Consider the following 23,108-nt stretch of genomic DNA (forward strand, 5'->3'; position numbering starts at 1 on the left):
GTTTTTACATCGCACACCTTAAAGAGCCACGTTTTGTGTTTCAGTCTGATCTGGTGAATCAGAACCTTTTAAAGTTTCTGCCCTCTGGGGAGCACTCTGATGTGTCCAAAGCTCTGTCCTCACATGTCACAGAAGGAGAGACCCTAACGCCGGAGTACCTAAAAAGTAAGCTATCTTGTGTTCAAATGTTTGTTTTCAGTATTCTATGTTTTCCTTGGAAGTATTGTTTTGAAAATGTTTTTTATCTCTTTTATTCAATATATTTATCAGCAAAGAATCAGCTTGAGTTCTGTTGCCATATGCTTCGAGGGACAATCGACCCCAAAGAACCTCCCGTGTATGAATATGTCAGGTTCATCGGAAACTTCAAATCCCTGAATAATGGTAAGATGTGTTGCACAAAGTCGCTGCCTTCAGTGTCGATGTTTTTTTTAAAAAAAATTTATGTTGAACTTTTCTTCCTTTTTGTAACCAGTGCCTAAATGTAACAGAAATGGTTTTGAAGGAGTGATCCAGCGATCGCTTCACTCGACATTTGAGGACAGAGTGTGTCTTATTGCGACTGTAAGGCTTGCCAAACCCCAGTTCCTTAAGGTGAGAATCGTTTCTTCTACTCCACCCATGTTCAGTTTATTGCTCTGTCACTGCAGCGGGGGATCCAGAAGAAGAAGTTGCCTGAGACAGTTTAGTTTGACGGGTGTGATTATATTGAGCTGTAAGGAACAGTTCAGCGTGGACCATGCAGAGAAACTGCTTAGCAAATCTCTGTGGCTGATCTGCCTCACCCAGACAAGTGATGCTGATGAAGTGCCTTCTGAACTGCATCTACCACTTATCAGTTTATATTCAATCCTCTATTTCTAACTACAACAGGCTTTTGGATTTTTAAAATGTTCGTCCTGTTGATTCAAATGTTTAAAGATGTTAAAAACCTAAATCAGGTTTTAGAGTTTTTAAATAATTTCTAAGACTGGTGCACCGATATGAAAATTTGGGCCAATATCCTTATCCATTATTAATATAGCTCATAATTACAGATAGTATATATATATATATATATATATATATATATATATATATATATATATATATATATATATATATATATATATATTGTGACAACTATAACCTCTGATGTTTGGAAACCTCAAACTAATGCTATTTTTGGGGTAAAAAGTTTGTTTTACTAGTTTTTCAATTGTTTCCATGAGAGCATGAATACATGTCAACATACATGATTTAAAAATAGGATTAAGGACAGTTTGCTTGCCCTGGTTTCCTAAATTAGCCTATGCCATTTTAGGTTTGTTTCTTTTTTTTATTTAATGATTTTTTTAAGAGCACTACTTATGTTTGCAGGACTTTGACTCTATTGGCATACAGCCATAGTTTTTTTTTAAAGGATGTTTTTACCCCAATGACAAACCGTCGACATGTACGAGACTAAACACGCACCTCCAGCTCGTGCACAATCCTCTGGGGGAAACATCAAGGGACTTTTCTTCGTTTTCTTTGACAAAAATGACTACATCTCTGAGAAATAATATTTTCCTATGTGAATGGTCAACACTTATATGCACATCATGCTGTTCTGTTTACATACCCTGTCGTGCACGGGCTGGAGGAGCTGCTGCTTATCAATGGCTCTGCACGCCGTTGGCCATTGGCAGAGAAAGTTGTCCTGACTTGTCCCCAGTTTGCTGCTTATTCCTACTAAAAAAATCCTGGTTAAATCAATTAGTCAATTGTTATGAAATTACGGCTTTTAACTCATAATACATTCCGTAGAAATTATTTTCCTTAACCAGATGAAATAAATTCAGGTATAGTTCCTTTTAATATTGTCACTTTTAATGTTTTTGGAATAAATGCACCAAATGTTCTCATAAAGTTTTGAAGGGGGCATTTCATGCAAAATCCACTTTTTTAGCCTTTAAATAAATGTGTTGTCTACTCGGGAGTCTCTAGGAATACAGACATTTTGTAGGTAGTCTGTCCATGTGCTTTGCGTAATATTTTTCAAGTCCTTCAGTTTTCTTTGTTTTCTCTTACGTATTTTGAACAATAACGTCACAGTATTTGCTGCGGAGCAACTAAGCAAGATCGGGCATTTTTATTTCTCTGAGCAATTTTGAAGTCCGACCTGAAGGACTTCAAAATTAAACGGTAAAGTTAATGAGGAATTCAGACCAAGCATTGCAGTTCCTCTTTATATAGACCGCAGCTGAATGATTTTAATGTGAGAATAAAGGATTTAAAAGCATGATATGTTTCCTTTAAGGCAAAATTGAGCATTGTTGTCTGTTTTGCTGTCTTCATCTTTATTGGGTTATTTTGATGATGATGAAACTTTCTATTTATTCTTCTCTCTAACAGGAGATGTGTACAGTTGAGGAGCCTAACGAGGAATTCACCTCTAGGCATAGTTTAGAGTGGAAATTTCTCTTCTTGGACCACAGGTATAATTTTTTAAAAACATTTTTTATTTATTTATTCTCACTGTAGGTCTGAATTTATTTTTTTATTCTGTTTTCTGTTATTGTCCCGTGCATGAGGCACTTTTTCCCCTCTCCCTAGCTTACAAACTTTTGAAACCATTTTTTTTATACATGCACATGCTGAGTTTCCAGAGAACACAATTAAATTTGTAAAAGAACAGTAGGGACAACCTGACCTGCAATCAGTCACGAGTATTTTCCCCACAGTGATTCATGCATCGGCAGCTGATGCACAAAAACCTCACCAAAACCGTTCAGCCGCAGCCTCACGATTCAGGCTGTGCGTCCTCACGCTGAGTCGTCTTGGTTGCTTTTTGCCAAAACTAGTTTTATTTTTGTATATCTGTTTTTTCTAACTCTACGTACTCCTAATATGTTGACCACCAGCAACTGTAGTTACTCAGCTTAGATTTATTGGTATATTACAGTCATGTGAAAATGAAAGGGCTCTTATGAATGTTATGGCACTGCCTGCTGGGGCATAAGAAAGGTATTGTCTTTACAAGCTGCTGACATTATTTAAATCTAACCTCAAATGTACAAAGGCACCCAACAGATCCCAACCTGTCATCTATTGACTGAAGTCAGAGCCAAAACAGAGGAGCTCTGTGTGAAAAACTGCATCCAGCCTGCTGCTGCCTAGTGAATTGACGTGATTAAATGGTGGTCAGTAGATGTGACTACCGTCTGCGGAGGTTGTATAACCCACTAAAAGCACCTGAGCACATCCAATTTATGTAAAACTCTCACAATGGTGAAAAAGGTTAAATGGTCAAAAGACAGGACTTTTATTTCTAAGCATATTATCTTTTACACTTTACAGGAAGGAGATTTAAACGGGCTACAGTAAAAATTGATAGTAGATTTGAACATGCGCCTCCTCGTGCTATGTGAAGGATTTAGGGGAAAAGGATAGAACAACCTTTTCACATAGTTTGTTTATAGTTTCAACATTTCAAAAGAGAAAGAAAAACATAATGAGATGTTTGCAAAATGCCGGAGAAATATGTAGTCATGGTATTTATATAATTTGAAAAGAGATTCACCCAGTTTCACATCATCGGAAGATGACAAGTCTACTCGTGGATCTGCAGCACGACCTTTCATGCACCGATTGCCAAAGAGTTTAACTTTAAGGCTATAGAACTGAATTTTGTGTTTTTCTGAGTCATTTTCTGTTTAACACAAGTTGTGTAAATTGGTCTATATATATATATATATATATATATATATATATATATATATATATATATATATATATATATATATATATATATCAAAAAAATACTAAATGTACGAGTAACAAAGCAGTCAGCACTCTGTGGTGTGTCAACTACATCAAAGTTTAGGAAGAAGAAGAAAATAAGCCATCGTAGACAACAGCCTGCTCTCTGATGCACCCCTAAAAGCTAAAAGCAGCTCTGAGCCGCCTGCACTCATTAGTCTGACAGCAACAAGTTGGTTCTTCATGCTGTTGAATCGTGCGGCGTACTTAGTTTCTCCTCTTGCAGTTTCTCTATTTTGGCTTCTCTGTTGAAGGGTGGAATGGCAGGGTGGAATATGTTTTATGTTTTTGAGCACTTGAGGTTAGATCTGACAAAATTGTACAACTTGGTAAAGACTAAACAATTTATATTCTGCCCCGTTCTGTGTCCCCCATCGCCCTAAGGCATATTTTTTTTGCCTAAACTTCTGTTTGTAAGACTGTGTGAATTATGGGCTCTAACTAGCAATAGTGAGTTGTTGGATTGAGTGTTAAGTTTACTGAATGACTTATCCCAGTAAACACTTATGCTGCCTTGGTTTGTCCAGAGCTCCACCCATCATAGGGTACCTCCCATTTGAAGTCCTGGGTACTTCGGGATATGACTACTACCACGTAGATGACCTGGAGACCCTGGCCAAATGTCACGAGCACTGTGAGTGCTCCTCTGTCTGCAGCCTCCTAACCTGATCGCCTCCTGTTGGCTTCTTCTCAAGCGCTCAAAGAACGAATGTCATCTCTTTGCTCCTGTTTAGTGATGCAATACGGGAAAGGAAAGTCCTGCTACTACAGGTTCCTCACCAAAGGGCAGCAGTGGATTTGGCTGCAGACCCATTACTACATCACTTACCATCAGTGGAACTCCAGACCTGAGTTTATTGTCTGCACTCACACTGTTGTGAGGTATGTGTCAGAGCAACATGCTTTTATTTCATTAACCATAATTATTCCCATATGTATGTATTAATACTTTCATTTTATGATGTTATAACCACAACCTTTCAATGTATTTTACTGGGATTGTATGCAACAGACCAACACAAGGTAGTGTATAATGGTAAAGTGGGAGCTTTTCAAAAGTTTGTTTTCACAAATAACAATTCTGAAAAGTATGTCATCTGTACTGATCCACTTTAGTTTGTGCAACCATTTGGTTCAGCCCATTTGCAAATAGATCAGATTAATTTTTTTGTTTTGTTCTTTATTTAACCAGGAAGGACCCATTAAAATTGGTAATAAATGTTTTAAATAGTGTAAAGGGTTTATTTATGTAGCGACCATTCACAGCAAACGTCGTCTCAATGCACTTTACAACACCAACAGATCCAATTTAAATACAGAAATGCTGTTAATTCATATACAGTCATGGAGATGATTTTTCTTCAGCAGAGACGAGGAAGTTTGTCACAATTGGTTGAAAAAACGTTTGCAGCTAAATACGGAGCATTCTTGAAAAACAGAAAAAAAAAACTTTTAGAGGCTGACAACTTTAGGGGCGGAGCTTCGCCTTCCAGCAGGACACACTCCCTAAAACAAACAGCTTTTCAGGTTTTTATGTGGAAAAACTGAAGTAAATATGTAAAACTGTTCTTTTATTTCAAAATGATGCGCTCTATCTGCTAAAAGCCCAAGTAAATACAGAAAAGTTTGTGGTTGTAACGTGAGAAAAAATGTGCTTAAGCTCAGGGGTACATATGATTTCATCCAGTGCCTGTTCTCTACAGCTACGCTGAAGTACGAGCAGAACAACGGCGCGAGCTTGGAATTGAAGACTCTCCCCCTGAGCTCACAGCGGACAAGGTGAGCCGCTTGCTCAACGTGTGCTACTCTTTAAAACATAAAGATGAGCATTAACATCTGACTGGTTCGGAACAGCAGTCCCAGGATTCGGGTTCCGAGTCCCAACCCAACGCCCCCAGCCTGAAAGAAGTCCTGGGGCGTTTCAACCACAGCCGCACCCCGTCGGCCTCATCACGCAGCTCACACAAATCCTCCCTTACTGCTGTTTCTGACCCAGCTCGTAAGCACCTCCTCGCTGCCGTTTAGCGTCGCCCAAGGTGTCCGAGAGGATGCGTTTCTCTTCATCTGCTCCTGTTTCCCTTTCAGCATCGCAGAAGAAGATTCAGGGAGACAGAAGTACACCAGGTCGACAGTCTGTGGAAATGACATCACAGCGCAGATCGTCTGTCAGCAGTCCGGTCAGCAGAAAGATTAGCTAGTGTACCAGTTACCTTGCCCTTGTCCGACCCGAGCTACAGGACGTTATATTAGGTGACTGTTTTTTTTGTGTCTGTTGTGTTTCTACAGCAGTCAATGAGCTCACAAACCACGGGTCAGAACGTGGCGCCCTTCATGGTTTCACAGCAGCAGCCTCAGCAACAGCAGCAGCTTCCCAACAACCAAGTAAGAAACTTCAGCCGCATGTGCAGAACCTGAGCGCACCCTACTGTCACCCGGGCAGATGGAGGTTCTCTCTGATCCTTCAGCTTCTCGCTTCTGCTCAGATGTAGGCGAGCCTCTACTGAGGTGCTGGTGAAAAGTCTGAATTATACGGTGTAGTGTCTTGAATAAGTCAACGCTCCTTAAACATCTCCACGTTTTTAATGCCACAGCCACAAACTTCAATGTATTTTGTTAACAGTTTGTGCAATGGTGTCCCAATCTTCTATGTAAAACAGTAGAAAAACCTGTTGTACCAAAAAAAGTAAAAAACAAGGCAACTGGACTTGTTATCTCTCTCTTAACGTTAAGAGAGAGAAACCAACCTTAAACAGAGGAGGAGGCCTTAGGTTCCAACTCTCAAAAACTTACAATACAGCAATAGGATTAATTCCAGCCAATCTTCACCTTAACTCTCACCCTCATTCAGGTGATCAAAACATTGTTCCTTTAAGCCAAGCCAATAACAATGTGTGTCTATCTCTGATATCAAATTCCATTATAATAGCTGAAAGTTTGTGGTGCTGATGTGACGAACCGTGGAGCGGTTCCTGAGGGGCGAATGCGTCTGGTTTGCAGCGTGTCTGCTCTCTGCGCAGCCAGCAGCCGTTTAGCGCCTCGGTCTCCCCGCATTGTTTCTCTGTCCACGTGTTTGACAGTCGGTGCAGTACTCCAACCAGCTGGAAGCCATGCAGCACCTGAAGGAGCAGCTGGAGAAGAAAACCAGGGTGATCGAGGACAACATCCAGCGGCAGCTGGATGAGCTGCGGCAGATCCAAGTGGAGCTGCAGAGGGTGCAGGGCCAGAGTCTGCAGGTGCTGCTTCATTGATGCTTAGACGTTTGCTGGAAATAAGTAGACGTAAAACCAGCTAGATGTGATTATTTTGCTGTTCGGATGCATGAATGATGGTTCTACCTTTTTATTTGTATTTCATATCTGAATTTGAGATGTTTGTCTCAGATGTTCCAACAGAAAGCGGACGACGGACTGAACCTCAGCTCTGCTCAGACTCCCTATGGCCAGCAGGGGGGGTCACTGGGCATGCAAGGCCAGGGGGTCCCTGCAGCGCCTCTACATAACAGCATACAGCAACAGCACGCAGTCCAGAACCAGTCCCAGCTCTCACAGGTCCGATAAGCTTAAGAACTTTAATGCATTTCACACACAGCCTCCGACTCATTCTCCTTTGCTCCTTCCATGACTGTTAAAGATCTTTCCATCAATTTATTTCTAACTCGCGTCACTGATTCAGGCGCTTTCGTTTTTTAGCCTCAGCACTCGACACTCACTCTGCAGCCTCAACAAAATCCCCTCCCCGGACCCATCTACAGTACTATGATGATCCCGCAGCAAAGCCCAGCTAACATGGTCCAGATTTCCACAAGCCTGGCACAAAATACCGGACCCAGCACGCCTGCTGTGGCGACGTTTGCGCAGGACCGTGCTGCTCAGTTAAGGTGACGAATCTGCTTGTTAAGGTGTCAGTTTTGCTTCTTTACGGCCGGTCCTTAGGATTATCGCTCCCATTCCAGTTGCAGTGGCGACAAGAACGATTCTGAGCCCGTTTTCTTGTGCTCAGGCTAACACTGTCTGATCTGCTCCCGCTTCACAGGTTTCCTGCAGCTCCTCATCTGCTGACTAAACTGGTCACGGGACAGATGCCATGTGGGGCAGTCATGGTCCCCCCAACCATGTTTGTGGGTCAGGTGGTGACGACCTTCGCTCCTCAGCAGGGCCAGACTCAGACCATCAGCATTTCTCAGCAGGAGCAGCAGTCCCAGGTTGCAGCCCTGCAGGCAGGACAGGCCCTGCAGCAGCCGCAGTTCCTGCAGGTATGCGCTGCACCGCCGCTGGGGTCATCGTTCACTTCACATTTCAGTTCAGATGGCATGATCACTCATCAGTGGGCCGCACGTCTTTTTCTCTCTTTTAGATAGGGCTGGTCGATATAGAGAAAAAGCATATTGATAAAATAGAAATCATATTGATCGATATAGATAATTATCAACAAATTCAAAACATATATTTTAAGTGCAGCCCTTGACATTTTATGCTGTTGCTTAGCGACCCATTTTTAGATACAAACTCGACCCTTTATTCAACCAACGTTTTACCAAAACTGCAAGTTTTTAAAAAATTAAGAAGAACATGTGCTCTCTGAACTCTTTAAAGGAGGCGGAGCTTGGTGCGGAGCGTTCCTGGGTCTGTGTTGTGATTTGTTGGTAGGATGTAATGACTGTAGTATTAATCTACAAGACTAGAATGCAAAAGGAAGGAAAACTGTTATTGTATTGAACTTTTTATTGACTATTTTTTTCTATCATTGATATACGTCTATCGATCGATTATATATCGTTACTGAAATATCATCTAGCCCTAGTTTTAAATTATCTCATAAAAGATGAGCCAGCTGACAACATTTTTTACAGTGCCGTTCCAAACATTGTCTCATTTCATCATGTTAATATTTCCGTCTTCATTTTCACTTGTGGGAATTTTTTCCAATAGACCGTCACAAGTAGTCCATAATTCTAATGACAAATGAAACTTAAAATTTCTAGATGTTTTTCTGTTATATATTTTTAACAAAAATCTGAAGGTATGGTGTGTATTTGTATTCACCGGATTGGAGTCAGAATTTTGTAGGACCACCTTTCACTTCAATTACAGCTACAGGTCTTGAGGGCGTGTCTCGTCCAGCTTTAGCACCTTCAGCACCGTTCGGTGTTGGTCTCATCTGATGAGACGGCCTTCTTCCACAAATGCAAACTGGATTATGGTTTTCTTTCAAAAATGGCTTTCTTCCTGCTGCTCTTTGATAAGGAACAGGGTTGCTCACCTGAGCGGTTCACCTCTGCATCTACTCCAGAGTTGCCATTAGCCTCTTGGTTGTTTCCCTGGTTACTAATAGCTGGTCAGTGCAGGTGGAGGGCCAGCTCTTGGTTGGTTTGCAGGTCTTCCGTACTCTTTCCATTTTTGAACATAAGCTAATTGAACAGCGCTTTGTTCCATGCCCAGAGCTTCATTCGTGTGGTTTTCTATTCTAAACTTGCTTTAAGCATCTCTACAACTCTCTCCCTGACCGGTCTGCTGTGTTCCTTCATCTTCATGATGATGTTTGTTAACTAAGTTTCTCTAAAGAACGTTTACATGGACAAAAGTACTGTAATTGGAATAAAAGGCCAATTGGAGTGTTGTGATTGGATTGAGCTCAATCGGAGTGAAATTGTAATCCGAATGAGAGGGATGGTTTATGCCGATTGATAATCCGTGAATATAAACGCTTGTCAGGTTCAAGTTATTCTGAATGTGGCAAACTGACCAGAGTGCGCATGTACGCCCGACGTATAAAACGTGACGTATTTCTTCGTTGGCGAGTAGCGGAAATACGTCAGGAAGCAAAACTGTCGGAGCTCCCGATAAACCTTTCTATTCGTAAAATAAAAAGCTCAAAATTGTTATATATTTAGTAATGTTTCAACCGTAATTAGAACCTGGTGCAGGTCCATCCTGGCTGTTTGAAAGACAAATGAACTCGTATAATACTGCTTTGTTTACTATTATGTGTTGTTCAGAAAAACAGAAGTTCTTCTTCTATGTTTTTTTAAGTGATATTTGTCAGAATGGTTCTATTCTGAATAAAGGTGCATATAAACTTACCTGACTCCGCCAGATAGATTTGCTTCGCATATCCATCTGGAAACCTTCCGTTGAAGTAATTTTGGGAAGGAGCGAAAATACTGGTTAGCTGATTGGCCTATGTTGGTGATAGACGGGCCAAATAAACCAATCAGATTCGTCGTCGCTCGTAACAGAGTGACGACGAAAACACAACCACAAGCCAAGCTACTCTTGCTGCTGCAGGTAAAGGCTCGTTAGCTCAGCAAAGAAATACTCTGTAATTCCGATAAAACTTGCTCGATAGCCACGCTAACGCTAGTTTCATCGGCTGAAGCCGCCATGTTCTTTAGACTGAACTGTCGCTCCTCGTTGCGTCACACCTCAACCCGCCTCAAAGCCAACGCTGATTGGACATTCGTTTGGTGAACGGCTCCAAATTTTCTCACGAGGCTACATATAAACACACTTCATGAAAGGATTAATTGATTGTGAGCCCATATAAACGGTACAATTGAATTAATATTGTTTCTTTAGTCCGAATACATTTCAATCCGATCTGTGCATGTAAACATAGCTGCTGAGGTCTTCACAGCACAGCTGTGTTCCTGCTGAGATTACACAGGCGGACTGCGTTTACTAAATAGTCGACTTCTGAAGGATTCAATGGATTATATTTAGGGGTATCAGAGTAAAGGGGTCCGAAAACAAATACACACCACACTTTTAAGCACTGATGTAACTAAAATGTTCCATTTCACAATCTCTTGCTACATTATGTTTGTCTGTCAGAAAAAAGCCAAAACATTAAGCTTTGTTGTTGCTATCCCAAAAAATCTGTAAAAGTTTAAGGTGTGAGAAGAATGTATCCGAGCACTGCTTATTAACATTAATATAGCCGTTAACAACTGTTCAACTCCAACAGGTGAGATGGTTACAAACTACTTTGTTCAGATGTTACTCAAACATCTTGCATTAAATGCCGACAGAAAGCTTTCTCTGCCACACTAACTGAAATGTTGCCCCTCCAGACTCCTCGGTTCCTCCATGGAAGCCAGCCCACCCAGCTGATCCTTCAGGCCCCGTTCCCTCTGCAGCAGCACAGCGCCTTCGCGGCGGCGGCCCAGCAGCAGCAGAAACAGTTACAGCAGCAGCAGCAGCTGACTGCTCACCGCTCAGACGGCCTGTCCGACCGCCCGTCCACTCAGCCGCAGTAGCCGGCTGAAGTCAGATTGACCAAAGTCAGGCATGGAAGTCTTTAAACAAAGGAGTGATCATTAGTTCTGCAGAGAACATGGAGGGAGGAGGAGGGCGTGGCTGTCCACTCTTCTAACAAGGATCTGGTGTTTGTAAAAATAAAAAAACTCTGAACAGGAAGAGTTGAGCAGAACAGGGGCCTGGCTCGCTGTGACTCCGCCTTTAGCTTTGCATCACTATGGAGTTAAGATTTTATCTTCAACATCTTCGAGCAGAGCAGCCGGAGGTTTGGATGGTCTTATTTAGCTGTTCCTGTTTTTCTCTATGAAAATAATTATGGGTCAGAAAATATTTTTATGAATGTGGTGTAGATGGCAGTTTAACTGTACAGTATATCATGTGTAACATATAATGTAAATATACAGAAACAGAAAGACCTAATATTTTATATGATGCATGAAATGCATAGTGTTTCTTTGCAGCTTTGAATATGCTTTTTTTTTTTTTTTTTTTTTTTTTTTCAAGGATTCTAAGAAAAAAGATCTGAAATGCTCAGTGGCTGATGTTTTCCAACTGTCTCTCTCCCGCGGGGATGTTTGTGCGTCTGCTTAGCAGACAATGCTGAAGCTCTGTATTGTGTCCCGTTTTTTTTTTTTTTTTTTTTAATCCTTGACATTTTATGTTCCACACGGTTTATATCAACCGACTGACAGACACATTTTTTTTGTCATTTTTTTTCATGAAATGAAAACTACCTACTACCAAGATGAAGCTAAATGAAAGCTGCAGTAAGCTTTGTCGTCACAGTCATATCTTAATTTATTTGTCTCACTTCTTTTCTGAAGATCTTTCAATCTCCCATCTCTGGTGTCTGTATAATTGTTCAAGATGCTATGTTCCACATTTGAAAAAAAAAATATATAGAAATGTTTAAAAGGAAATTCTACCCTGTGATCTTTTGATTTTTGCATATGGAAATATGTCCTACAAAACACGTTTGCACAATCATCTAACTACACGAAACCTTAATGACCGACCTAAACTGACAGACCTGGCAGGGAGAGCGTTAATCAGAGAAGCAGCCATGAAACCTGTGGTCACTTCAGAGGAGCTGCAGATACCAGCAGCTCAGGTGAGAGAATCTGTTGACAGGACGACCATTGGCACTATTAGCCATGTAGGGGACACAAGAGAAGGTGGTCTGATAAGACGAGTCCAAAATTGACCTTTTTGGATTACCTGCAAGAATCGTGCTGTGGGGATGTTTTAATTCAGCATGGAGAGGGAAGCTGGTCAGAGCTGATGGGACACGGGGTGGCGCTAAATATGGGGCGAGGCTGGAAAAGAAACCAGTTACAGGCTGGAAGTTGACGTTTATGGGCAATCTTCAACCAACGTGAGATAATTAGCACGTCTGTAAATGAGCAAAAGCTGTTAGCATATACATGAAAACATACACCAGGACACATAAATTAAAAATATTGGAACTTTATCTGCCATTTTTTTTTCTTTACACGGCAGCATAAACACAGTTCTGATTCAGTATTAACAGACCCTTTAACCATTCCCTTGGTGCCTTTTCCCAGAAGACCGTGGTTTCATTTGCAGTGTGGTCAGTGTCTGGAACGCGTTTGAATCATCAGGCTGGCGAGGACATTGAGACTCACTCACACGACCTAGAGACCTAGAGGATGGAAATCTTTTACTGACCCCTCTTGGTACCCGGAATCGTTCTGGCTCTGCTGGCTTAATCCTGACAGCCTCCTCACCACCTGATCTTATTCACCAGCAGATGGTTTGTAGCTCACAGCTCTGTGGCCTCCTCTGCCAGGAGGAGGGATGCCATGAGCTTAGCGAATGGCCACAAAGGGCTCCACCTTTGTTATAGGATGTCTTCTGATACCATAAAGCATCCCCTGAAGTTAGTGTGCCACTAGTTCTATAATATACACTATACTGCCTAATATGTTGGCTTGTCTGTCTTGTCTTCACACACATTTGAACTAGAGTGAGTTCCATCGTTGATCCATTGTGTTCAGTGTGCACCAGTAGCAGCTTTGAGGGTTGATTTTTAAAAATGTTTTTTTTTTTTTTTTTTTTTTTTTATCATTCTTCAATAATTGTATTTGTGAGGTCAGACACCAGTGTTGGTTATAAGCAGGAAGGGGCTATCAACCCAAGCTGTTCTGAAGAATGAAATAGTCCAAAGGCTCTTGGTTTGCTGTAACATTGAGTTGATTTCATTGGATTAAAGGAGTCTAACCTTAACTGATGAAATACAGTCCCACCTGAGCTCAGTGATTTGGATTGCTGGCCGAATACTTTTAGTTATGTAGCGTACGTTTAACTTTAGTTCCAAAACTGAGATTTTTCTTTTCTTGCAGAAGTCGAGCCCATTTCAAAATGTTTCATTCATACAAAAAAAAATGTACCCATTTTGTAATGTGATGCTTTACAGCTGATGTATTCTCTCAGGATGGTTTTAAGTGACAAACAGAAAGTAACTGTTCTCTGTCTTTCTCAGTAAGAGAAGCTTTCCAACAAAGAAGTCAAATACAGATGCATGTCACACCTTTCAGATTTTCATTTGTAAAACAAAACAACAAAATAACCAAGTGTTAATGTCCTGTTACAACAGACTGTTTTGTGTAGATCTACCATTTATCCCAACAATATAGATTTTATTTTGTGGTTTCAATGTGAGAAAATGGGAATAATTACGACTTAAATGGCCATTTACCGTAACTGCAAAACCTGGTTATATTGTCTGTTACAGCTTTACCATATGATAAAATTAAAAATCCTATGTGTTTTTAAAATTAAATTCAGCAAATAACTAATTTCTTATATGGCCCCTATAAACGATTTTCAGGTCTAGGAAATCCCACTACTGCCACCTACTGTTTATCTTGAGTTATAACACTTTAACTTCGCTCTCATTTTTTCTAAACCTTTTAGTCTCTCCATAATGAAAAAAACAACAACAACGTTACAATATATATATATATATATATATATATATATATATATATATATATATATATATATATATATATATATATATATATATATATGTGTGTGTGTGTGTATATGTGTGTGTGAAGAAAATATGGACTGCACTTTAGTCATCCACATATGAAATCTGTCAATGAGTTGATTACAACTTGTGGTACATTTAAATATTCCCTGAACAAACCATTTAATTCTATGCTTCATATTGCTCTGTATCACAAAATATCACATGTCTCATTATTTGATCTCCAAGAACAGAAATAAAGCTCTCATTTAGCCTACAAGAGAGCAACAAAAATACAAGACAATATGACAAGAGACATAAAGATTAATGTAAAACATCTGATCAAAGCAGAAGACGGTGGCAATCAAACCTTTATAAATGGGAAAATATCAGATTCTTTCTCCGTTGTATTAATGGCTCTGATTGTGACATCCAGGAGAAACAAACCAGAGCTACTTCCCCAACTCCTCGCTGAAGAGATGGTTGTATCCTAACTGGTATATGAAAGGGTAAAACTCTGCAATTGGTTCATAATTTGGATTTCATTAATAGGAAATTGTTACTGTGAAAGACACATAGGTATATACTTGTGATTTTATAGCGTTCTACAAAATCAAGAACGGCCATATTTGTCCACAAATAAGCCAGGTGAGAGGTTTTTTTTCTGTGTCTGCACAGAGAAGTATTGATACACAAAATATATAAATATTAGTCCTTAACTCCTTCCTTAAGTTGCAATTACAATAATAAACAAACAAATAAATAAAATAAAAAAAATCAACCAGGCAGAATACATATAACTAAGATAGAAATGTTATGGTTTCCATCCTCAACAGCCTTTAATCTGACGTGCATGCACATAAAATTGTCAAAATTCTGAATCTGAATGAACTTTTTTTAACTTATGTTTTTATTTTTTTTATTATTTAAATCTGGAAGAAAAAAAAATAAGTTGTTGAAAGTGAAAGAACATTGTAACCTCTAGTCATTTTAGAGCATTTGGGAATGTGGGCATGAATCCGTTTTGGCCACCAACGTGGTGAGTGGGAGTGTTGTGTATTTTGCTTTCCCAATCCAAAATAACTATATGCAGTAATTAGTTGTGCTTACCGGTATATCCCTGACTGTGTAAATTATCAGCACCAGTTACACCAGTAGCAATGTAAACACAAAATTATTGTTTAGGTTATTTTCTATAGTGGGTGTTTATTACTTTTTACAAGATGTGGCATAAACTGAGAGCTTTATACAGTACAATAAAAAAAGACCAGAAGGTTTAAGCTGCACGTCCTGTTTTAGTTTATCTAAATTGCTCATCCAAGTGGCGTTGTAGAAAAATATAATTTCCCTACATCCTATACCTTTGAATGGACAAAAATGATCCCACCCATATAACAAGAGTTTGATGGGAAATGTCACTATAGTCTGTTATGTTGTTCTGAGCAACATTATTGATTTGTAAACAAAAATATTGTGTAGCCTTAAATGGATAAGGAATTGTTGCCTTCAGTTTGAGGAGGAAAAATCTAATTCAATATGAAAACTTAACCCGGGTAGAAATGTTTGCGTGCCAATAAACTAGCTCGTTGGCATTAGGACAGAGACACGCATCAGTAAAGTTTTTATCAACATCTTTTATGGAAACTGAAAATAATGTAGGCCTACCACAAAGCATTGAGGAACACATTTTTTGAGACCGTCACTGTCCCGTTTCCAGGATGTGGATTAAGTTATGCGCCCCAGAAACGAGAGAGACCTTTTTATGAATCATTCTAAGTTTATTGACGATTCATCAAATCAAACGACAAACAGAAGTATTTCACAGCTGGGTTGAGCCTGTCAAATATTGACAGCGCAACTTAAGCCCCTTCATTGACAACGAAAAGAAAATTCACACCCAGCTCACAGAAGCCTCCCACTCTGTCTACCGAAGAAATGGCTAAAAAGAAATGAACCTAAATAAATACACAACTTTAAATAAAAGACAAATTTCATTGTGTTGATGTAGTAAGGGATTTCTGGTGGGTCAGTCGGATTCTTTACCCGATGGATTCGTTTCTTTTCTGTTACTTCCTGTGTGTGATGCACACAGGAAGTGGTATCAAGAGTAGAGGAAGAGTCAACCTGAGGTGGTGATGACTGGCCTTTACCAGCAGGAACAGCTCACTTTATCTGTGCTGGGAACCAATCGGAAACAAAACGTGCCCGGAGAAGAATCTGTGAGAAGTTTCTTGGTTTGGAAACACAAGCGAATATGTAAAAACTGTACAAAAACTGTGCTTAGCTGATCCAGAGGTATTAAAGTGATTCAGGTCCTTGTCATACTATGAGAGACGCTCATATTTCACCTTTAATAAAACATCTTAAGATGGGAAAAAGGCATCAATATGTGCCTTTGTTCTACTGCAGTTTATTTGCAGCAGGTCAACTTAGAACTATGGAGCAGGAAAACAAAAGAAAACATCTTTTAGTGGAAGCTAGAAATAAGAGAGTCCAACTCTAATGCTCACATGAAGCAGCTGGTAGATCTATCACAAATATTTGGTTAACAGTCAATAACAGGTTCATATTAAAATATAAAGAGCTTCTCCTAAACATTTAAAAGCAACAGACTCATGGCTTTCTGCACAACACAGTACAGTACAGCATCATTAGTGGCATCAACACCGATACTCTGCAGTTCTTTATTTTTACAGCAGACCTGAACACGGCATGAAGGAGCTCCGCCGGGTCTGTACTGTACCATGCTATGAGCTGAGCGCCTACATTTAGACTACAGAGTGGGGAAAAGTCCTGCATGTCACGTTCAGCTGGAGACACAGAGAGCGCAGGAACTCTTCCTCTTCCGGCTGCCGCCTGTTCCACCAGCGGACCATATGAGAGGCTGAAAGGAGTTTCTGTCCTGGCATGAATCCGGAGCCTTTTGAGGGGGTTGAAACATCTTGTTGAGAGTGAGATGCTGCACCTCCTGTCAGCGTGATGGGTGCAAGTTTCAACCCGTGAGGGAATGTAATCCTGTTTTCCCAAGAACTCGGCTGATGCAGGCAGAAGTTGAGCAAAGCAAAAGCCGGTCAGACGAGGAGCTAAACAGAAGATGGACTTCCCTTTTTTTTTTTTTTCTTAGAAAGTCGGGTTGTCTCCTACATGAGGAGCCTGGACCACCATGAGCCAAATAACTGATAATCAACGTGGCCAGAACAGCTAATGGGACGACAGAGTCCAAAACCAAAGTCTCTTTACAGCAAATCAGCCATATCTTACACTTATTTACAGAATGAACAGTTTCATTTCCCCCCCCCCCACACACACACACACACACCAATTAAAACCCAGCTTCTGGCTTGATGAACAGGGCAGATAAGGCGAACGCCAGGAACACAATCCCTCCGATGATGGTAACTGTGGAAACAAAAAAAAAAAAAAAATGGCTTTAGGTGGACGGCCAGAGACTTTTTCAAATGGACGATGGATTGAATCTGTGCACCGTGGAGTTTATTCACTTCTCCAAATGTACAGGAAAATTAGACTTCTGATCAATTCACTCTAAATTACAAAATAAAAACTAAACAAAGCTTTTTTTCTCCTTTTAAAAATAGAACAATTTCAGAACTAAACGGGCCTGCCTAGTTCAGCATTTCATTTCATTTTTTTTTTAAGTAAGCCGACATGTTGCACTTCTGTTTAGAGAAATCTATTGTTCTAAAAAGGTAAACAAAAATAAAGATTAAGCTTTTTAATCTTCGTAAGCCATGTCATCTCCAGACAACCTTTCTTTGGTGGACGATGGAGCAAAACGGCTCCTTTGGTAATAGAGGTTGCCGACCTGATATAGGCAATATTAACTTATAAATAATTAACGATTTTCTCAACATAAAGCTTTTTATATGAAACAATTGTACAAGAACTTGGTGAAAAAAAAAATTTGGTGCCTAAAGTTCTTCAATGAGCTGAAACGTATTGGTGAGAAAGGATCATTCCATACTTAAATACATTTTGTTTCATAACAAACATGGATCTGGCGCATGCAAAACAGAGCGTAAACAAATATCGGGCCATTGCAAATGTCTTCCTATATTAGAACTTCAGCCTTTTTGGTACTTTAGCTGATTATTTTCTTTAGCGATCAACTCTAGCAGAACGGGCTGAAACGGATTCCTACTTTTTGTTGCTGTATTTGTCAGCTTCAGTCGAGCTCCACCATAGTCTGTGTTATTAGTTACAGCGTGGTTTCTAATGCCTTTACAAATTAAAGGAGAGGGGAAAAAAATGGTTCGCTCTACTATATACTAGCCAGCTGCTTATTTTCTGCTTACTGCTGCAGAACTGAGCGCCGAGACAAAATTACATGGGCATTATAAGAAAATGAAATATTACGATGGAAGCACCACAGCCTCTTAAAGTGACAGAAAACGTCTCACCTGTCCTCACGGAGATTTTCTGAGCAATCATTCTTCCTCCAATCACGGCGAGTCCTGTACACAAACAGTGGCCAATCGTGCCACCTACTGCGACTCCAAAGGGATCCTGGTAATTAAGCATATAAAGAATAAAACTCTTCTAATGAAACACTAGATTATTAATGTGTTAACCCGTGCGCTGGGACGAACCTCTCTGGCAGCTAGAATAATGGTGGTGAGCTGAGAACGGTCCCCCCACTCAGCCAGGAAGGTGAGCGTGAAGGCTTGGATGAAGATTGGTGAAATGAGTTTGTGCCACTTTGACTGAGGTAGGGAGGTTCCTGTTCCCGCCTCCACGTCTGGAGCGCCGTTAGCCAGCTTTGAGCGCTGAAGCTGCAGACAGAAAGATATTAGATGATAGAGGATCAGAACCAAAACATCACGTGAAAGCCTTGGTTTCCTTGTCTGGAGCATGTGAACGCCGCTACCTCACACCTCCACTATAGTCAGTGGCCCATTCAGGCTTTTAACTGCAGGCTTTGCTGAACGGTCCAGAAACCAAGACAATTATCAAACGTAAGCACACAACAACCCATCTTCACAGAAATGTTGAACAACGGCGGACGCCTTGATTAGTATTTAATAGGAGTCGTCACCTGGAAATCTGACCCTTTCGTGTTACAGCTTGTGTGTCGGGCCTCAGTTAAAACCTTCCAGAAAATACAGAGTGTGAAAGTCACTTGTGTTTTTTTGTGTGTGTTTGGACTCTTTGTTTAAACCAGAAAGACCCACAAGAGCGCGCTCTCCACAAAGCGAGATTTAGGTGCTCCTCCTAGATCTACGTCACTCGTGGACGGACGCTAGCGTAATAAACGTCCAAATATTTTCTGCTTTCCTGTCTCTGTGGACCAAACTACCATGGAGCAGAGGATTAAGTTCATCTTATAACCACGTTCCGGTGACTCCCTGCAACTCTTTCTATAAAGAGCGTCACATTTTACACCCCGGTCTTCGTTAACTTGGGACAATACCAGGCGATGATGGCATCCAGCCTGCGTTTGGACAAAGGGCCGATTCCAACGCTCAGGGACTGATCTGCGGTGAAGTCGGCAAGTGTTGTTCCTTCTGTAACTTTTTACGTATTGCGTAAGAGACTTCTATTAAAGACATTTTCAGAAGGATTGTGGATGTAAAATACCAGGTTGTGACTCCTTTAAGTTATCTGGCTTCAGCTGAATGAGCTTGCGTTGCTCTGCACTGACGAAACAAATGACACAAAACCTGTTTTCCAGGTCAACGTCTGCAAAGACGCTTCTCTCAAGCAACCACTAAGGATACATTCAGCGCCGAGAACCGGCCTGCAGGACTGTGTGCTCATTTGTGTGTAGAAGAAGATCGACGACCGATTCCTCACGTTCCCATCGCTCTTGTGGAATTGGCGTCCTCTTGAACGGGCAAATTTGTACTCACTTCTTCGTCTTTCTTCTTGATCTCTGCTTGCACCTCCTCGAGCTCCTCCTGCCCTTCATCTGGACTCATTTTCAGCCCCTCTCTCAGCATGCGCACCCCGAAGATGGCAAACAGCGCGGTGGACACGTAGTACGTGTAGATCCGGGGGATGATGGTGGTGGCGTAGCCGAACAGCACTGAAGAGAGAGAAGGCGGGACCTTTTTAAAAAGACAGAGCAACACGACAACTCTATGGCATGCGCAGGCTAAAAAGACGAACCCGAGAGACAGGTCATAACCCCCAGAGCCAGCATGGCCCCTGCCAGCACGGTGAGGCGGTTGTAACGCATGGCCATGATGGCTGCGATGAAGAACGTCTTGTCTCCCAACTCTGAGACGATGATGACTGAGAAAGAAGCCACGAAGGCGTGGATGAATCCCATGTTCCTCTTGTTGGAGCCATCCTCTGTGACGATCGGTCCCACGGGATGGGGAGTGGAGGCTTTCTGTGAATCAAAGATAACAGCAGCCAGGTTACAGAGCTTATAGAGAGAAAAATCCATCCTGCGGGTCAAAAATCCACTCACACGGTAAACAAAACACGCCAAACTATGCGTACCGGTGGGACCGTAATCCTTAGTCGTCTGCTCTTTAAATAATGTGTTTGTTGACGTTAACTGGAAACTATAGCAGGAACCGGGCCGCTCCAGAAACACCGACACCCGGAAAACGCTGACATTTATTGGTTAGCATGGTTAGCATTAACTCGGAGGCGCTAGCCGTTTCAGAGAACCTTCCTTTCACATCCGCCGGCAAAATCATCATAAAGTGCATTTCCTACCTCCTGCTGGGGCTGCTCCTGGACTGCCTTCTGCTCTTCCTGAATGGCAGCTACTCCGAGCGACAGCAACAACGCGGCGGCGATCGGCAACAGCAGCAGACGTCCGCTAGCGCCTCCATCTCCTCTCCCCACCAGCGCAGGCATTGTTGCGACCGAGAGCGAGCCAACACGAGCTGAGCGACTTGTCTTCTTCCCCCGGAACTTACTTAATTTCTCCGCGAACAACACCAACAAACTTCATTTTGACAAAGTGCTCGGTTTGACGGACTCCCCGGTCTTACACGTCACGGTGAAACTGGGCCAACTAAAAAAAAAAGGAAGTTCCAATGTCTCTCTCGGATTGAGTTAGCCCAGCCGACATCTGATTGGACAGCGAGAAGGATGACGCTCTTACGTACTTCACGACGACTTGAGCGTAGAGTTTGGTGATTGGACGGTTTCTTTGTCGGTATTCGCTCAAATTTAAAGGGAACTTGTGAAAAGTGAGTGATGAAGACAAAGCTTAAATGGGATAAAAGTTAAGTATTTATCAGTGTTGGCTGATTTTCTATAGAAGAGAAACAACGCAACTAATGCTTATGATGATTATAATAAAGTGAATTAGTTAAAAAAAATAATTCTCAAAGCACAAATATAAAATTGACATCATCACTATTTAACCAAAGACTGCAAGAATAATTTTTTTTAATATAAACTTAAAAGGTTGTTTACTTTTTACGCATTATTACTAAGAAAAAATCATATTGAAAATAAAAGCAATATTGGTGTTTGCGAATGTAAGTCATGTTCAGGTATAGCCATTACAATAACAATAAAACAAGTTTCAGAGTATGACATCATGGGTTGCCAATGAATATGCAATCACTGTATAGAAATTATGTAAATAAACTAACTAATGAGGTCTACAGACATCAGTAACTGTTATTATGGTCAGGATCGTTATTTTTTGCTATTTTAAGTATTTTGTTCCACTTTTGGTTCCATAGGAACATCAATAAATGTGGCATTTGGGGTTCAAAATATGATCAAATATTGTGTACTGTTTAGCACAATGAATCTTGAAAGCATTTGTGAAATACCCTTTTCGACAACCATTTTTTGTATCAGTATTTGATTTTTAAAGGCTATGACAACAGTGGGTAGTGGTAGTGTTGCCATGCAGCAAGAAGGTCCTGGATTCAAGTCCTAGCCTTGCCCTGTGCCTATCTGCATGGAGTTAGCATGTTCTCCCTGTGCCGGGTACTCCGACTTCCTCTCACAGTCCAAAAAACATGACTGTTAGGTTAATTAGTGTGTGCGTGATTGGTTGTTTGTCTCTGTGTTGCCCTGCAACAGACTGGCGACCTGTCCATGGTGTACCCCGCCTGTCGCCCGTTGACAGCTGGAGATAGGCGCAACCCCACAAGGGATAGACGTGTTAGAAAATGGATGGATGGAGTATGATTTATACCCAAAGAAATGCTGAAATTCAACATACTTTTATCATGACAGCAAAAAAATACCACAAATCTGTATGGTCTATTCAAAGTGAATTTAAAGACTTCTGTGAGAATATGATGCTTTAGCGTGACAAATGACTTACCTTTATCACTAAAGAAAAAAACATTTAAATAAGACCCATTTTGCAAACGGATCTGGTAAAGATGCAATAATATAAAGTTTTTGCAGCTCCATTAGTCTATTATGAAAGACCCGTTTCTCGTTTAGTCATACTTCAGAACAGACATGTCACGTCACTGATATGTGAGCCGGAGTCCTCGGCTTACTCCTCGGTTTCACGTGAACGCTGGGTGCAAATGAGCTGACAGCTCTCCGGTGTAGGTGTTACTTCCAGGTAGTGTGAAGACAGAGTTGGCATGCAATCCTGTCTGGATCTACTCACCCTAAAATACTTGATTAGAATAACGACTGGTGGAATTGGGGAAATGCCGTTGTTGTATCTTGATTTTTAAAATTCATTTTCTCAAAATTTGTAATCCTATGCAAACAACAGAATCTTCCAAAGTATAAGAACATCTCCAAATAAGCAGGTCTGTTGACGAGAGACCAATCCAAAAAATAAGCATTGTTACAATAACAAGCACAGTGTGCTGCTGTATGGAGATTAAATAGAAATTACAACTTATTCAATGCATATAAGAAAGCTTTGATGAGCTAGTGATCCATGAGACTCCAACATGGTGTTGCTTTTAGACCTCACAGCTGCCTTCCTTTCGTTTGGATCACTGTTCAAACAGACATGGTAGTAAAATGGTTGTGGCACATCAGAGCACCATCTTTTTTGGAGTTCCCCAAAGCTCCGTTCTTGGGCCAATTTTATTCTCCATTTACATGCTTCCTTTAGGCTCCATCTTCTTTAGAAATCTAACACCTTTTGGTTGTTTTTT

At 40.9% G+C, this 23,108-nt stretch overlaps 2 protein-coding genes across 7 annotated transcripts in view; one reads left to right on the top strand and one right to left on the bottom strand.

The window, feature by feature from the left end:
* Positions 1-11,964, top strand: part of clocka (clock circadian regulator a) — a 36,040-nt gene extending 24,076 nt beyond the window's left edge. For 4 of the 6 annotated variants that reach the window (XM_012855378.3, XM_012855379.3, XM_012855380.3 and 1 more), the window contains exons 8-22: positions 45-165; positions 271-384; positions 476-594; positions 2,377-2,459; positions 4,311-4,417; positions 4,518-4,665; positions 5,487-5,562; positions 5,638-5,782; positions 5,869-5,960; positions 6,070-6,165; positions 6,861-7,016; positions 7,164-7,331; positions 7,473-7,660; positions 7,816-8,035; positions 10,853-11,964. In XM_012855378.3, coding sequence (XP_012710832.1) covers positions 45-165; positions 271-384; positions 476-594; positions 2,377-2,459; positions 4,311-4,417; positions 4,518-4,665; positions 5,487-5,562; positions 5,638-5,782; positions 5,869-5,960; positions 6,070-6,165; positions 6,861-7,016; positions 7,164-7,331; positions 7,473-7,660; positions 7,816-8,035; positions 10,853-11,038 — 2,019 coding nt within the window. In that variant the 3' untranslated portion in view covers positions 11,039-11,964. Of the gene's footprint in view, positions 1-44; positions 166-270; positions 385-475; positions 595-2,376; positions 2,460-4,310; positions 4,418-4,517; positions 4,666-5,486; positions 5,563-5,637; positions 5,783-5,868; positions 5,961-6,069; positions 6,166-6,860; positions 7,017-7,163; positions 7,332-7,455; positions 7,661-7,815; positions 8,036-10,852 lie in introns of those variants that run through there. The other 2 variants (XM_021312200.2, XM_021312201.2) reach the window with 2 other exon arrangements.
* A 3,827-nt stretch (positions 11,965-15,791) lies between these two features.
* tmem165 (transmembrane protein 165) lies at positions 15,792-21,120 on the bottom strand. Its single transcript, XM_012855382.3, has 6 exons — positions 20,722-21,120; positions 20,161-20,386; positions 19,902-20,077; positions 18,642-18,824; positions 18,453-18,558; positions 15,792-17,433 (listed from the first exon to the last, which is right to left on the bottom strand). The coding sequence occupies exons 1-6, from the start codon at positions 20,863-20,865 to the stop codon at positions 17,357-17,359; spliced, it is 912 nt and encodes a 303-aa protein (XP_012710836.2). The 5' UTR covers positions 20,866-21,120; the 3' UTR covers positions 15,792-17,356.
* Positions 21,121-23,108: the final 1,988 nt, after the last annotated feature.

Source organism: Fundulus heteroclitus, chromosome 9, assembly GCF_011125445.2.
Source record: "Fundulus heteroclitus isolate FHET01 chromosome 9, MU-UCD_Fhet_4.1, whole genome shotgun sequence".
Taxonomy (NCBI): domain Eukaryota; kingdom Metazoa; phylum Chordata; class Actinopteri; order Cyprinodontiformes; family Fundulidae; genus Fundulus; species Fundulus heteroclitus.

Excerpts from the sequence above, each read along its gene's own strand:
- tmem165 (XM_012855382.3), bottom strand. The coding sequence starts at position 20,865 with ATGCCTGCGCTGGTGGGGAGAGGAGATGGAGGCGCTAGCGGACGTCTG. Across the intron at positions 18,825-19,901 it reads TCAAGAAGAAAGACGAAGAA|CTTCAGCGCTCAAAGCTGGC; the intron begins GTGAGTACAAAT and ends TTCTGTCTGCAG. Across the intron at positions 17,434-18,452 it reads GAAAATCTCCGTGAGGACAG|TTACCATCATCGGAGGGATT; the intron begins GTGAGACGTTTT and ends TTGTTTCCACAG.